We start from the raw sequence: 17,752 nt of genomic DNA on the forward strand, positions 1-17,752 counted from the left end.
AAAACTGATTGCAAAAGTTTTTATAGATATGTGAAGATAAAAAGATTAGTTAAAACAAATGTAGGTCCTTTGCAGTCAGAAACAGGTGAATTGATCATGGGGAACAAGGACATGGCAGAGCAATTGAATAACTACTTTGGTTCTGTCTTCACTAAGGAAGACATAAATAATCTGCCGGAAATAACAGGGGACCGGGAGTCAAATGAGATGGAGGAACTGAGTGAAATCCAGGTTAGTCGGGAAGCGGTGTTAGGTAAATTGAATGGATTAAAGGCCGATAAATCCCCAGGGCCAGATAGGCTGCATCCCAGAGTACTTAAGGAAGTAGCCCCAGAAATAGTGGATGCATTAGTGATAATTTTTCAAAACTCTTTAGATTCTGGAGTAGTTCCTGAGGATTGGAGGGCAGCTAATGTAACCCTACTTTTTAAAAAAGGAAGGGAAAGAGAAAACGGGGAATTACAGACCAGTTAATCTAACATCTTTAGTGGGGAAAATGCTAGTCAGTTATTAAAGATGGGATAGCAGCACATTTGGAAAGTGGTAAAATCATTGGACAAAGTCAGCATGGATTTATGAAAGGTAAATCATGTCTGACGAATCTTATAGAATTTTTTGAGGATGTAACTAGTAGAGTGGATAAGGGAGAACCAGTGGATGTGTTATATCTGGCCTTTCAGAAGGCTTTCGACAAGGTCCCACATAAGAGATTAGTATGCAAACTTAAAGCACGCGGTATTGGGGGTTCAGTATTGATGTGGATAGAGAACTGGCTGGCAGACAGGAAGCAAAGAGTAGGAGTAAAAGAGTCCTTTTCAGAATGGCAGGCAGTGACTAGTGGGGTACCGCAAGGCTCAGTGCCGGAACCCCAGCTATTTACAATATATATTAATGATTTGGACGAGGGAATTGAATGCAACATCTCCAGGTTAGCGGATGACACGAAGCTGGGGGGCAGTGTTAGCTGTGAGGAGGATGCAAGGTGACTTGGATAGGTTGGGTGAGTGGGCAAATGCATGGCATATGCAGTATAATGTGGATAAATGTGAGATTATCCACTTTGGTGGCAAAAACAGGAAAGTAGACTATTATCTGAATGGTGGCCGATTAGGAAAAGGGGAGATGCAACGAGACCTGGGTGTCATGGTACACCAGTCATTGAAAGTAGGAATGCAGGTGCAGCAGGCAGTGAAGAAAGCGAATGGTATGTTAGCATTCATAGCAAAAGGATTTGAGTATTGGAGCAAGGAGGTTCTACTGCAGTTGTACAGGGTCTTGGTGAGACCACACCTGGAGTATTGCGTACAGTTTTGGTCTCCTAATCTGAGGAAAGACATTCTTGCCAGAGGGAGTACAGAGAAGGTTCACCAGACTGATTCCTGGGATGTCAGGACTTTCATATGAAGAAAGACTGGATTGACTTGTCTTGTACTCGCTAGAATTTAGAAGATTGAGGGGGAATCTTATTGAAACTTCCAAAATTCTTAAGGGGTTGGACAGGCTAGCTGCAGGAAGATTGTTCCCGATGTTGGGGAAGTCCAGAACAAGGTGTCACAGTTTAAGGATAAGGGGGAATTCTTTTAGGACCAAGATGAGAAAAACATTTTTCACACAGAGAGTGGTGAATCTGTGGAATTCTCTGCCACAGAAGGTAGTTGAGGCCTGTTCATTGGCTATATTTAAGAGGGAGTTAGATGTGGCCCTTGCGGCTAAAGGGATCAGGGGGTATGAGAGAAGGCAGGTACAGGATACTGAGTTGGATGATCAGCCATGATCATATTGAATGGCGGTGCAGGCTCGAAGGGCCAAATGGCCTACTCCTGCACCTATTTTCTATGTTTCTATGTTTAACATGCTCCATCTACACTCGTTCCACACCCCCATGTTTGCCCCATAACCCTCTAAAACCTATCCTATTCATGTACCTGTCCAAATGTCTCTTTACGTTGTGATAGTACCTGCCTCAACTACCTCCTCTGGCAGCTTGTTCCATACACCCACTACCCTTTGTATTAAAAAAATTACCCCTCGGGTTCCGATTAAATCTTTCCCCCCTCACCTTAAATCTATGTCTTCTGGTTCTCGATTGGCCCTACTCAGGGCAAGAGACTGTACTTTTACCTGATCTATTCCTCTCATGATTTTGTACACCTCCATAAGATCACTCCCTCATCCTCCTGCGCTCTAAGGAATAAAGTCCTAGTCTGCTCAACCTCTTCCTATAACTCAGACCCTCGAGTCCCTGGCAATATCCTCGTAAATCTTCTCTGCACTCTTTCCAGATTGACAACATCTTTCCTGTAACATGGTAACCAAAACTGAATACAATCCTTTAAACGTGACCTCACCAATGTCCTGTACAACTGTAGCATGACCTCTGAACTTCTATATTCAATTGATTTTGAATTATCTTTTTTTCAGATACTCCTTGAAATGCATCTCCTGCACAATCTATCCTATCTTCTCCTTAATAGCTCAGTATCAGTTATTTCTTTGTGATGCTTATTAATGTTATTTGTTTGTGTTGTAATTAAACACTGCGAGATACTGTCTAACCATAATCGTGAGCTTTCTGTGCTCAAAGATTATTTTATCAGTATTGGCTGTGTCACCTAAAGACATCTCTTTTTGAAGAATTGAACAAAACTCACGAATCAAAAAGTGCTGTTTCCATTAGAAATCTAACTTTAAGAATCAGCTTGAATTTTCTGTCAGTCCTTGCCATTGTAGTTACAATTATCCATATCTGTGCTTGGATTTGTACCTTCATAGTAATCTTAAATGTTTCTATTCAGCATACTTACTTAATGAAAATTATTAAAATTTAATATGTTAACAGTACTTCATATATTTAGATTGAAAATATAATCAATTTATCCACAGGCTTTCATATGATATATCTTGTCAAACTAGTTAGTCACAAGATGGATAATTTTTGAAAAGCAAGGACAAACAGGATAAGCTGATGAGAATGATTATAATACCAAAAACTCATCTGTTTTCTCTGTTTCATGTTTAACAAAGGGTTTCAGATCTGAAATATTACCTTGCTCTACAATTGCTGTCTGACCTGCTGAGTTTTTTTCTGGTCTTATTTCTGATATTCAGCAGCTTTTTTCTTGTTTTTCGTTAGTTCCATCTCAAGAGAGTCAAGAGTCAAAAGTATTATATTTTCATATGTCTCTGACAGAACAATAAAATTCTTACTTGCATCTTACTTGCTATATGTATATAATGTTTTTCTTGTTCATTATATTGCACACATACATACATAAAGTCAAACAATAATAGTGCAAAAAGACAAATCAATGCACCTATCTTTGTAGTTCAGAACTTATTTGGACCTTATTTAAAGCTTATCTTGAAAGCCAAACAACAGTTTGGACGAGAAGAGGAATTCCTCCCACTTTCCTCATCACATCTTTGGATGGAAATTGATGGTATCTTTGTATTGTGCAACTGAATGCATCCATGTGCTGTTCAGGACTTCATCAGGGTATTTAAGCAGGGTCTGAAAAAGGGTCCAGACCCAAAACGTCACCCATTCTTTATCTCCAGAGATTATGTCTGCCTGCAGTGTTACTCCAGCACTTTTTTTCTTTTGTAAACCAGCATCTGCAGTTCCTTGTTTCTTTATTTCTTATCCTTATTCAATTTCTCACTTACAAATACCTGCTTCCATTATCTCTTGATTATGCCTATGTATAGTAAGATTTTTTACCGAACTGTATGCAAAAAAGGAATTTAATTGTACCTAGGTACATGTGACAGGAAAGTACCATTGAACTACTAAATATGAAACACATTGACAGTCATTCTGTATGGAAACAGAACATTTGGCCCAACCTGTCCATGCCAATGAAGACGCCCCATCTAAGCGCCATTTGCTCATGCCTAGCCCATATCCCTCTAACTTCTTTAGGTTTTTCCCAACATTGGCAGCAAGTCAATTGCTTAGAGCAAACATGTATAACTTTCTTTTTGAATGGGGTGTAATATTTTCAGTCTTCTGACTTAATTGAGATTGAAAGATTGTAGCTAGAGCAAATATTTCTACTATGACATCCATCAACCATCATATTTCATGAATTAAAGATTTGCAAACTTCAACAGTGCTTTACCATCACGTGTAATTCTTTTTGCGTAAATCACACATGCACAAGTCGCCATATTTTGACACCATTAACAAAATTCCAAAGTCTGGTTCACGCCATCAATCATATTGAGTGTGGAAACAGGCCCTTCAGCCCAACTTGTCCTAGCTACACTAGTCCCACCTGCCTGCATTTGGTCCATATCCCTCCAAACCGGTCCTATCCATGTACCTGTCTAACTGTTTCTTAAACATTGGGATAGTCCCTGCCTCAACTTCCTCCATGCAGCGTTCCATGCACTCACCACCCTTTGTATGAAAAAGTTACTCCTCAGATTCCTATTCAATCTTTTCCCCTTCATCTTAAACCCATGTCCTCTGGTCCTCGATTCGCCTACTCTGGGCAAGAGACACTGCATCTACCAGATCTATACCTCGCATGATTTTATACACCTCTATAAGGCCACTCCTCATTCTCCCACTCTCCAGGAGTTAGGAATACTTTATTGTCACATGTGACTAAGCAGTGAGATTCTTTGCCTGCATACACAATGTATACAAATAGCAGCCACCTATGGTGCTGAGTTACAAAGCATGCTGGCTCCCCCTTTTGTCCCCCCCCCCCCCCCTCTCTCCACACCACAGTTCTCCCACGCCGGGTCCCCATTGTCATTTGTCCCCCCTTCCCCATTGTCCATTGTTCTTCCCCTCTCCCCTCAGGGTGGTCCCCCCACTGTTTTTCCCTTCCCCCCCCTCACGGCAGTCCTCAACGCTGTCATCGACCATGGGTTGACCCACGAGGCATCGCCGCCGCCGTGAGGCTTCACCATCGTCGAGGCCCCATCGTCACGAGTCTTCACCGCTGCCGCCACCCAGGCCTCACCCCTGTTGACGCCCCACTTCACACCTCCGTGGTGCCAACCTGGGCTCCGTCAGTCGCTTCGCCCAGCCCAGGCTTCTACCCACGAGGCCCCGGCCGGGTCCCAAACCGGGCTTTTACGCGGCGACCCGGGAGGCATCGAGACCACGGCGCCTCGATAAAGGCCTCCGGCTGCGTTCCCAGTCCACAGCCGCAGCCCATCCAGGGAATAGAGTCCCAGCCCCTTACTCAACCTCTCCCTACAGCTCAGAACCTCTAGTCCTGACAACATCCCCGTAAATCTTCTGTACCCTTTCCAGCTTGATATATTTCTTATAACATGGTGCACAGATCTGAACGCAATAGTCTAAATGCAGTCTAACCAATGTCTTATACAATTACATGACCTCCAAACCTCTTCAGTTAGAGTATTGAGTATAGAAGGCCAATGTACCTACCTGCGACTAGACCTTCATGAAACTATGCACCTACACTCCTAGATCCCTCTGCTCTATGTACTGGAGCGGCACCTTATACAGGTAAGTCCCAGGCTGCTGCAGTCTCCACCGCCGCCCTCAACAGTCTTGGCCCGCGAATCAACGTCCCTCTCCTCCACCAGACCACCTGTGTCGTGGGGGCGCCTCCTGCAACTGACCTTGGTGCTGGAGGCAACTGTTGGTCCCTTTCCTACCAGCCCACTCCTCATATCCGTCGTCGCCAATGGCTGACTCAACTCTCCAGTCTTCAGAAGTGATAACCTATTTTGTACTCATTTTCAATTATCGTCAATACTCCACTACAATGTTAAGTTATTTAATAAGCTGAGGGGTGTATAGAATCAGCCAGTCAGCAGTGAGGATACTTGCATCTCTAATTTTTATGATTCTGCTAGGATTCTTGAGTGACCATAAAAGCCTGGAGTCAAAGAAGAAAAAAAATCAATTGAGAAAGCTTAGGTGAGATTTCAGGTCAGAACCCTTCTTCAGAAGCAAAGCTTAGTTCCCACCAAAAACCTCACCTACTCCTTTTCTCGAGATCCTGTCTCACCCCGAGTTACTCCAGTATTTTGCATCTATCTTTTGTAAAAACAAGCATCTGCAGTTCCTTCCTACACACTTAAGGAAGATTAATAGTTAGCCAAGTCATGGTTTGAATTATCAGCTTTAACTTTCAAAAAACAGCACATTAAACCAAACCCATCATATATATTTAAAGGCCCATATATTTCTCAATAATTTGAAGACAATGAAAAAGAATCAATATTATAAAATCATTGAGGAAATCCATGGGAATTAGTATTTTTAAACTAAACCTTTGGCAGTTTTTCAAGTTTCACCAGTTATCCATTCCATTCACATCAACACGAGAATTGGCCTTCTAAACAAACGCAAGTTCTTGGAGTTGTCATGTTCTTGACTATCAAGTCACCTGAAACACCTACTTTGTCATCGGACATAAAAAAGGTTTCAAGTTATTTAAAGTGTTTGCTAAGGACCATTGGTTTCCCACATGACCAATAGAGAATTGGGAGAGGTTTAAAAAAATATCTATACTTGGTCAAGCATTGTTTACAAAAGTTCTTTCAAGACCTAAGCTTTACTTTATGCACACTGCAGACAAGAACTTGGTACTTTCACTTGCCAATCAAAATGTAGTTGTCATGATGGCCAGTTGCATATGAACAGAAAAGGTTGTTTCAGTAGTAAATATGGATAAAGATAAGTCATTTTGTTAAAGAACTAGATGTGCCCGTATTAGCTACAGGGAGATTGGGCAGACTTGGATTGTTTTTTCTGGAACGGCAGACGTTGTGGGGAGACCTGATAGAAGTATATAAAATGAGAGGCAAAGATAAGGCAGTCAGAATCTATTTCTCAGGATGGAAATATCAAATACTAGAGGGCAAGGTTTTACTGTAAGGCATGCTTTTTTTTAAATTTACACAGGGTGGCGAGTGCCTAGAACACTGTTGGGGCAGATAAGTTGCATTTAAGAGACTTAGATAGGCACATGGGCATGTGAAGAATAAAGGGATATGGACTTTGTGCAGGCAGATAAGAGTTTGGCTTGGCATCATGTTCAGCACAGACATTGTGAGCTAAAGGGCGTTCTGTACCTGATCTGCGACTTGCCCAAAAAGCATTTAAAGAAATGTTTGAGTTTGTTTTATTCTATTAAGCAGCAAATCAAAAATGGCAAGTGAAACATCCACTTAATTCAGTCCTGAACTAGCTATAAATCAGGCAGCGATACCAATATAGGCAGATGTTATCAGGCAAACCGAACTATCCTACCAATAACTAGCCCTAAGCTATTATCTACCTCATTGGGGACCATAAGAATATCTTTGATCGGACTTTACCTTACACTAAACGTTATTCCCTTTGTCATGTACAGTATCTGTACACTGTGAATGGCTCAGTCGTAATCATGTATAGTCTTTCCGCTCAATGGTTAGCACACTAAAGCTTTTGACTGTACCCCGGTACACATGACAATAAACTAAACCACAAGACCAATTATTAGGATGAGGTGTTGAGAGAATAACAAAATAAAAACATAATGAGAGCATTAATAAAAAATTTTATAAGCATTTCAAAAGGTCAACAAAAAAGCCGCAATTTCAGGCAATTACAGAGTGGCAATTTCTAGCACAATGTTGGATGCACCAAGAATGTTACAACAACTCAATAGCAAATTAACACCCCCTCCCCAAACCCAGTTGGTGCAGTGTACCAACATGAAATTGCTCACCAAGCCAACTTATATCCCCTCACTGTACCAGCCAAGGTAAATGTGAAACAAAACGTCACTAAGAACAGAGACAATGGGCCACCCAAAGACACTTTCGTAGTGTGTTAACTATACAAAACAAAAATAAACTGTACAGTTTAAAATCAAATTCTCATATACATAGCCTTATATATTTTTAAAAAGCAGTGTGTACAGGGCAGGGGCAAATGCTCTATCGCTAAGTGTTGCTGGAAGTAGGATTAATTCAATCATCCTCTTCATCATCTTCATCCTCTTCCTCGTCATCTTCATCATCGTCATCATCGTCATCATCCTCATCTACCACTTTCTTTTTCTTTTCCATTTTGGTAGGCATGGGCTTTTTAGTGGCTTCAGGCTTTGATTTAGCACGATACGAGGCAAGATCCTACAAGATAATGCAAATGATAAATGATGTAGCAGTTTGTTCGTGCTTGAGTCGGGTTAAGTGAACCATAGTTTAGGTTTATTACTGTCATGTGTACCAAGGTACAGTGAAAAGCTTAGTTTTGCATGTTATCCAATCAGATCAGATATACCAAACATAAATACAATCAGTTCAAACTCAAGTACAATTGGCACAGCAATGGGGAAGATAAGAGTGCGAAAACTAGTTCTCAGCATTGTAGCACACCAGTTTCAGTCCAATGTCCTTGATGGGGAAGAAGCGAATCAGAGTATCCTAACTTATGGAACATCTGTTTAGGTCAACACATTCGTCAGAGAACAATACTTAGAATCTCAAAACTTGGGGCAGCACGGTGGCGCAGCGGTAGAACTGTTGCCTCACAACGTCAGACATATGGGTTCTATCCTGACCATGCGTGCTGACTTTGCAGAGTTTTACGTTCTCCCAGGGACCGCATGGGTGTTCATCTGGATGCTCCAATTTTCTCCCATATTCCGAAGACACACAGGTTTGTAGGTTAATTGGCTTCTGTAAATTGCCCCGAGTGTGTAGGATAGAACAAAAGGGTGATCAATGGAACGGGGTACTGATTTTAGATGACCAGCCATGATCATATTTAATGGCTGTGCTGGCTCAAATGGCCTATTCCTGCACCTATTTTTCTGTGTTTCTATGGCCAGTGTGGACTCGGTGGTCCGAAGGACCTGTTTCCATACTGTTTTGCTGAATTAAAAGTCTCATATCTAAGGGATCCAAATAACCTTCAACCACCACAATGTAACTGGTAAAATTTAAGTTTTCTTAATCTTCAAGTTTACATGAGATGAAAGATGGATGTTTTTCAACCTCAAAATGCTCACTAATTCAGTATTAGTACAAAACAATCATCTGCATGGTAGACCTCAACTGGGATCACGGCATCCTCCATTTACGAGGATACTCCTCATTGATAATCAAGGACGATTCTCACCTTGGTCACTCTCTCTTCACCCTCTCCCATCAGGCAAGAGGTAAAGTGTGAAAACATACACCTCCAGATTTAGGGGGTTTCTTCTCAGCTGTAATCAGGCAACTGAACCATCCTATCACCAACTAGAGAATGGTCCTAAGTTACTATCTACCCAAGTTGAGGCCCTTGGACTATTTTTAATTGGACTTACCTTGCGCTAAACATTATTCCCTTTCATCATGTATCTGTACACTGTGGATGGCTTCATTGTAATCATGTCCAGACTTACCACTGACTGGTTAGTGCACAACAAAAGCTTTTCACTGTACCTCAGCACATGTGACAATAAACTAGTCACTAAAGCTTGTAGCTTTTGGTCAAACAATACCTGTTCATATCTCTCCTTCAGTTTGCCAGCCCGCTTTTCAAATGGAATCTTATCACTTGCGGCTGTTGCATTCCAAAGCTCTCCCAGCTTCTTGGCCGTCTCCCCAATTGATAAGCCAGGACTATCCTCTTTAATTTTTGGACGCCAGTCAGCGCAGAAGACAAAGAAAGCAGATCTGAAATTAATGGCAGTTAATTAATTATTTGGAAGCAACATCGTACACATTACAAACCCTCACCCATACCGTTTACCTGTAAAAAGACTGTTTGGATAGCAGCATCCACAAGATCAACCTAAATCTTTCCTCCAAAGACGTACAGGTTTGCAGGTATAAGTGTAAATTGTCCATGTTGTATGTAGGGTAGTGTTAATGTGCAGGAATCACTGGTCGAGGCGGACTGTGGGATGACAGACCCATTTCTCAGCAGTATCTCTCAACTGAAATATATGGTTCAGGACATCTGATCCGAAATGTAACCCATTCCTCCTCTCCAGAGATGCTGCATTTTGCGTCTATGTGGTTTTTAAACCATTCTTCCATTGCCATTTGAATTGGAGCAGAATAAATGCACCTCACGTTTTTACGAGTGTTTGATTTACCCATTTTCAAAATAATGCACTTGCTCCTTTAATACCAAAGCTACATTTCCTTGCAGGTATTTTCAGAATAACGCACTCAAATTTACCTTTTGAGTGTAGTTGTGTATGTGTTTAATTTTAGTTTTTATTGCGTCTTGATGCAAACTTACGGAGGTCTCTTTGGTGCGTTAGGGTCCTTCTTTCTCTTCATTTTCTTGGCACCGGTTGGTGGCACATAATTCTTCATTTCTTTCTCCCATCGAACTTTGTCTTCTTTTGCCTTATCTTCAAACTTTGTTTTCTCTTTAGCTGTCATCGACTATAGAAAACAAACCAAAACTATAGCATGAAGATCCTTAGCAAAGGGAAGAGTGAAAGGTGTTATGGGGGGATATTTGGTGCTTACTGCCCTGACAATAGGTCAATAACACTCAGGAATGTTTAAGTGATATTAGAAACATAGAAAATAGGTGGAGTACGCCAATTGTCCCTTCGAGCCAGCACTGCCATTCAATATGATCATGGCTGATCATCCAAAATCAGTACCTTTTTTCCCTTATCCCTTGATTCCATTAGCCCTAGTGCTAAATCTAACTCTCTCTTGAAAACATCCAGTGAACTTTTTATTTCTCCCCCCCCCCCCCATTATATACAATGTTTACATATTCACATATTCTGTTGTGCTGCAGCAAGTAAGAATTTCATTGTCCCGTCCGGGACATATGACAATAAAACACTCTTGACTCTTGAATTGGCCTCCACTGCCTCCTGTGGCAGAGAATTCCAGATTCACAACTCTCTGGGTGAAAATGTTTTTCCTCATCTCAGTCCTAAATGGCCTACTACTTATTCTTAAACTGTGAGCCCTGGTTCTGGACTCCCCCAACATTAGGAAAATTTTTCTTGCATCTAGCCAGTCTAATTCTTTAAGAATTTTATGCTTCTATAAGATCCCCTCTAATCTTTCCAAATTCCAGTAAATACAAGACTAGTTGACCCATTCTTTCATGTCAGTCCTGCCATCCCGGGAATTAACCCGGTGAACCTACGCTGCACTCCCTCAATAGCAGTAATGTCCTTCCTCAATTTAGCAGACCAAAATTGCACACAAAACTCCAGGTGCGGTCTCAACAGGGCCATGTGCAACTGCAGTAGGACCTCCTAAACTCAAATCCTCTCGCAATGAAGGCCAACATGCCATTAGCTTTTTCTACTGCCTGCTTTACTTGCATGCTTACTTTCAGTGACTGATGTACAAGGCCATCCAGGTCTCGTTGAACCACCCCTTTTCCTAATCTGACATCATTCAGATAATAATCTGCCTTCCTGTTCTTGCCACCAAAGTGGATAACTTCACATTTATCCATATTATACTGCATCTGCCATCTCGCCAAACCTATCCAAGTCACCCTGCAGCCTCATAATATCCTCCTCGCAGCTCACTCTGCCACCCAGCTTTGTCATCCGCAAACTTGGAGATGTCACATTTAATTATCTCGTCTAAATCGTTAATATTGTAAATAACTGGGGTCCTAGCACTGAGCCTTGCGGCACCCTACTAATCACTGCCTGCCATCCTGAAAAGGACCCATTAATATTTGGGAAAATATAGATACCCTGGGACAGGAAGTTCTTACAGAAATTGAGGGTTCGCTTAAAAGAGGCAAATACTGGTCAATGAGATGTGATGTATAAATTTGGTCCTAGTTTATACATCGCCTAAGTTTGACCTAGACAAAGAGATTTGAAGGCAAAAGTGAGGTGCCAATCAGATGGGCACTGGAACAGTAGAATCTTGTGATGACAAAGGACATTTTGGTTTAGTTTGTCATGTTTACTGAGGTACAGCAAAAAAATTGTTGCGTGCTAATCAGTGAGCAATTGAGCCGTCCACGGTATATACACGAGAAAGAGAATAATGTTTAGTGCAAGATAAAGTCCAATTAAAGATAATCAGAGGGTCTTAATGAGGTAGATGGGAGGTCAGGACTACTCTTTAGTTGTGTTGGGATGGTTCAGTGGCCTGTTGAGGTATGCATTTTCACTTCTTTAGCTCTTGCCTGATGGGGGAGGGGAGAAGAGTGTATGGCGGGGTGAGACTGGTCCTTAATCATGCTGGTGGCCTTGTCGAGGCAGCGTGAAGTGCAGATGGAGTCAATAATAGGGAGGTTGGTTTGCGTGATGATCTGGGCTGTCCACAATTCTGTGAATTTACACATGACCAAACATGCAAGCAAGTAATCAGGCAGAGCGGCCACTGCAATGGCAGATGTTATTTGAAGCACGGAAATTGGGGGGGGGGGGGGGTTAAGCAAAGAGGGAAAGAGAACACCAAAGGTAAGGTGTAAACTCAGTAAAGAAGCTATTGCAGGTAATTCGCTGGCTGCGACTAGATAAGATGGTGGACCTAGACAAAGCCAACCACAAACAGGGCGAGCATGATGAGCAATTAATTTTTATTGCCACTTTTATTGAAATCGGCGAGTCAGTCCCATTCCCCTGCTATATCTATAGGGTTGAACATTATTTTCCCATGCTTATCCAATTTCCTTGTGAAATCATTATACTTTCATTTAAACCACCCTTATAGTTCAAGTCATGACCATTGTATACTTTGCATATTGCTCAACACCTCTGCATCTTCTGTTTTTTGTGCAGATAATCATTATCATGCAGATAATGAGAACAGCCTATTGTTTACCTTATCTAAATTTGTCATATTCTTGTACATCATGATCAAATTCCTCCTAATCTCTTTTGCTCCAAGGAGAAAAACTCCAGCCTCTCCACACAAATCACATAACCAAAATCCCTCAAATCTGGAACCACAAGATCTCTGTAAACCCTCAATGGGATGCAAATCCTTCCCATTGTGCAGTGACCAGAACCAATATCCAGAAGTTTACAAAGAATCAGCATTCCTACCTTGTTCTCAATACTTCCATTTATGAAGCCCAAGATCACAACTTTCTCAATGTGTCCTGATACCTAGATACACACCTCTCCCATCACCAAACAAATTTCTTTCTTCCTGTACATTTACGAACCACTATTTAATCTATTGCCTTTCCCCATCCCTTCTGCAAAAAATACACCCCTCATACTCCTTGGTACTAAATTCCAACTGCTACTTGTTCACCCACGTTCTGTGTGCTCATATCTCCAGCTTCGGTGTCAATTCTGAAATGCTCCATTTCATACGCAAGCCATTACAACTTCCTTTCTCTAACCATAACCCAAATGCTAGAATCTAAACCAAGGCATTCTTCTATTTCTTGAGACACAGGGAACTGCATAATAAAACCTCTTAGAAACTGTTCCATTGGGTTACGTGAAGGAAGAGAAAAAGTAGAATTGATTAATCAACCAGATCTTCTCAATGCCAATGATGAAATAGTCTTCAGGCAACAGCTGCTTAACGGAAAAGAGTAGACTTCGGAGAAGACCTTAAAGGCTTTGTGTGGTAAGGTAAGGCTTTGTGGGGTATGGAGAGAAGGCAGGGATGGGATACTGAGTTGGATGATCAGCCATGATCATATCGAATGGCGGTGCAGGCTCGAAGGGCCGAATAGCCTACTCCTGCACCTGTTTTCTATGTTTCTATGTAAGCATGCAGGTACAACAGGCAGTGAAGAAAGCCAATGGCATGTTGGCCTTCATTGCAAGAGGATATGAGTTTAGGAGCAAGGAGGTCCTGCTGCAGTTGTACAGGGCCATGGTGAGACCGCACTTGGCGTATTGTGCACAATTCTGGTCTCCTAATTTGAGGAAGAACATTATTGCTATTGAGGGAGTGCAGCGTAGGTTCACCAGGTTAATTCCCGAGATGGCAGAACTGACATATGATGAAAGAATGGGTCGACTGGGCTTATATTCACTGGAATTTAGAAGGATGAGAGGATATCTCATAGAAATATATTAAATTCTTAAAGGATTGGACAGGCTAGATGCAGGAAAAATGTTCCCGATGTTAGGAGAGTCCAGCACCAGGGGTCTCAGTTTAAGAATAAGGGGTAGGACTTTTAGGACTGGGATGAGGAAACACCTTTTCACGCAGAGTTGTGAATCTGTGGAATTCTCTGCCACAGAAGGCAGTGGAGGCCAATTCACTGGATGTTTTCAAGAGTCAGATTTAGCTGTCAGGGCTAAAGGAATGAAGGGATATGGGGAAAAAGCAGGAATGGGGTACAGATTTTAAATGATCATATTGCATGGTGGTGCTGGCGCGAAGGGCCGAATGGCCTTTGTGCACCTATTATTCTGTTTTCTATGTCTTTGCAATTCAGGATAACCACTGAATAATGAGCAGTTTTGGCTTTACACTATACATCCCGATTTTGTAATGAATATTTCAACTCCAATTCTGGATTCCCCAGAGTCAAAGGATGCAGAGGGAATCGGCAAGGTGGGAATACAATGATGTTAATGTAGAATAGGACATTAAACGTGGAACCAAAGATATTGTTTCAAAATTAGTAACTGCAGAATTGCTGTGTGAATAGATTAGGAGACATGGAGCCATACAGTACGGAAACAGACCCTTCAGCCCAACTCACCCATGCCTGCCCATTTGCATTTGGCCCATATCCCTTTAAACCTTTCCTCTCCGTGTACCTGTTCAAGTGCCTTTTAAATGTTGCTATAGTACCTGCATCAACCATGTCCTCTGGTACTTTGTTCCTACACCCACCACCTCGAGTGAAAAAGTTGACCCTCAAGTTCTATTAAATCTTGCCCCTCTTACCATATACCTACATCCTCTGGCTCTTGATTCCTCTACCCCGGGCAAGAGACTGCATTCACCCCATTTCCCTCATGGTGTTATACACTTCTATAGGATCACCCCTAATCCTTCTGTGCTCCAATGAATAAAGTCCTAACCTGCCGAACCTCTCCCTATTGCTCAGGCCCACGAGTCCAGTAACATGCTCGAAAAATTTATCTGCTCTTTCCAGCCTGACTACATCCATTCTACAGCGGGTGACCAAAATTGCAACCAATTTTGTTTTTACTCAGGTTGTGAAAGTTTTTTTGTTTTTTTTAAAAAGCAATATCTTCAAATGATTCAATAATCAACATGCTAAACTATAATCCAACATTCCAAATAGACAGTTTGATTTCATGCCAAACTCAAAAGAAAAATCTGAGATAGAGACATTCCAGATGAGAACAATCACAAGGCTGATCTGTAATATAAAACAAAGACTAGAAAAAAGATGACTTTTCACCGTGCAGTGGATGCATAATTGGCGATATTTGTATTGTTGGATAATATTAACAATGTCCTAGCCGAAGTACTGGGTTTGTTAAAGGCTAATTCAGATCATTTACATTTTAAAATGTCAAACTTTTTTAAAGAAACTTAAAAAAAAAAATTTAAAATCATTGACCAAAAAATTCAGGAAAGTGAAAATTCTATTTGTATTTACAGATGAAAATGTTTCATTCTTATAATTCATTCTTGAACTCCATCCTTATACTGCAGGTGGGTGGGTGAGAAAACATGCTGGCATATCTGATAGATCTACCATTACCTTGTCGTCTGCTTTTCAACCATTTTATTTTAGCTTGAATCTTAATGCATATATTCTATGGGGCAGAAGTACAAATTTAAAATATAAGGCAATTAAAATCGGCAACGAGCCACAGAAGAACAAACTCCCCACCTTCCACCTTTCTGCACACTTCTTTGAAAATTCAGAAAAGTTGACAGACGCATCGGGATGCTTCTTCCTGTGCTCCTCGCGACAGGTTTGAACAAAGAAGGCATACGAGGACATTTTGCCTCGAGGTTTTTTAGGATCACCACCCCCCCTTACCATTTTGGCTTTTTTTTTCTCCTGAAAAAGGGATTAAAAAAATTGCAGACAGTTAATTACATCCTTTACAATTCATAACGTTCCGTTTACTCAAGTGGTGCATGAAATAGAGGTACAACGAGACACTGAACGAAATTTCCATGAAGTACGTGCGATGTACGTTAAATGGTTTAAAAACAAGTTTGTGGAGATTAGAAATGTATTGCTGTTATTCCATCGGCGTTCACATCATGTTATTTGAAAAGGGCAGAGGTTTAAACTACCTGTGCCTCTGTCGTTGGCTTATCGCTATATATCGGGACAACCTTCCAGTTCTCAAAATACTTTAAATGTACAAAAAATAAATAAAAAACGCAAAAAGATTGCAAATTGCCACCAGATTTACAAAAATGGTGTGAAAATAACCGCGCCCTTGTATTTTAGCCTCGGTGGTGGGAAGTGGGGGGGGTGGCGGGGGGGGTAAACGGTGCCGAAATTAAACAGGAAAATTAAATTACTCTTAGACATGTAATTTTCACACAAAAAATGTCTTAAATGTTAATTCCATCCTTCGCGCCATTTTAAAACTAATGCGGTGGTGGGGGGGAAAAAAGCTTAAATTTTTTTATAAAAGAAAAAAAATGTTCCTGCGATTTAACAAACCCGCCTAACTCTTCCCGTAGTTAAAACTGCAAAAGTTTCCATTGGAATGGGGAGAAAATTCCGCTCTGAACACTTCCCGCCACAATTTGGAGAAAGAATAAAATAATAACGTCCATTTAACAAAAAAAATTCCTAATCAATCGCTCCAAGAAAAAAAAATTATTCTAAAATGGTATTTAAAAGTTTAAATGTTTCCATGGGCTTCTTCGTTCAATTGGGTTCGAGTGGACGCAATGGCTGAGAACAACAGAGGATAAGAAAACAAAATGAGGTCAAACAACAACGACAATATTTCTTCTCCCATGTTGAAGAAACTGCTTCTTCATGAGAGAAAGTCCCCTTCAAATGTCACCGGGCACCGTCTGGAGAGGGTTGCGCCGTTGTTTTCCGCCTCTATCGCTCGCTTTTTTTGCGGTAGGAGTGCAATGGGGTTTGTGCCTATAGTTTACACGGTGTGTGGTGTCTATAGTGGAGTATGTGGAGAGAGCGCGGCGAATGGCCGCCTCGACATGGCTCCATCTTGATAGCGGCCTGAAGGGGAGAGAGGGGGGGGGACACCCCGCCTTGCCGCCCGCTTTACCCCCGCTTCCCAACACCGCACCGCCGCCAAACCCTCACCCTCGCACGGCCCTGAGTCCCGACTACCTCACCCCGCCTTCGAAAGCCGCCGCCCGCCCTCCCGCCGCCCGCCTGCCGTGCTCGGGAAAAGTTGAAGCCAACTCGACGGCGCTGCTATTTAATAATGGCTTTCAGCCGTCGTCAGCCATGTTAACAACAGCGCTGAGGCTGCTCTTCTATCCGTCAAACTTTGCTCCCTTTCTCCGAGGTAAAACTAAAAGAAAAAGAAGAAAGTAAAAGACATGCCCGGTTAGAATTCGCAGGGTTTTTGTTTTTTTTTGAAGGGGAAGTCTGAGGTAACGATGCAGCTCGCTGTGTTTGAGTTGGTCCGCACGCTAACAGCCGGCCTCACTCCGTCTCTCGCTGTAATGGCTGGGACAGCGCTCTCTCGCTGCCTGCCTTGCCTGCGCACTATCACCACAAGCCGCTACCATTGGGCGCCGCCGCGCCGTCCGCCTCGTCAGTTGGTCAACACCCAGCCATTGTTCTGACTGCAAACTCTCTCTCATTGGAAGCCGACGGGGAAAATGACAGCTGAGGGCGAAACAGCGCGCAAATACAAAATATAAAAAAAATCTACAGGCAGAGAGAAAGAGAGACGTAGGCACAGAGAGCACACTCACA

General features: G+C 41.9%; 1 protein-coding gene across 1 annotated transcript; it reads right to left on the reverse strand.

Moving 5' to 3' along the window:
* Positions 1-7,515: 7,515 nt before the first annotated feature.
* On the reverse strand, positions 7,516-17,526 carry hmgb1 (high mobility group box 1). Its single transcript, XM_033022853.1, has 5 exons — positions 17,375-17,526; positions 15,716-15,887; positions 10,220-10,368; positions 9,471-9,645; positions 7,516-8,112 (listed from the first exon to the last, which is right to left on the reverse strand). The coding sequence occupies exons 2-5, from the start codon at positions 15,869-15,871 to the stop codon at positions 7,951-7,953; spliced, it is 642 nt and encodes a 213-aa protein (XP_032878744.1). The 5' UTR covers positions 15,872-15,887; positions 17,375-17,526; the 3' UTR covers positions 7,516-7,950.
* Positions 17,527-17,752: the final 226 nt, after the last annotated feature.

This window comes from Amblyraja radiata, chromosome 6 (assembly GCF_010909765.2).
Source record: "Amblyraja radiata isolate CabotCenter1 chromosome 6, sAmbRad1.1.pri, whole genome shotgun sequence".
Taxonomy (NCBI): Eukaryota; Metazoa; Chordata; class Chondrichthyes; order Rajiformes; family Rajidae; genus Amblyraja; species Amblyraja radiata.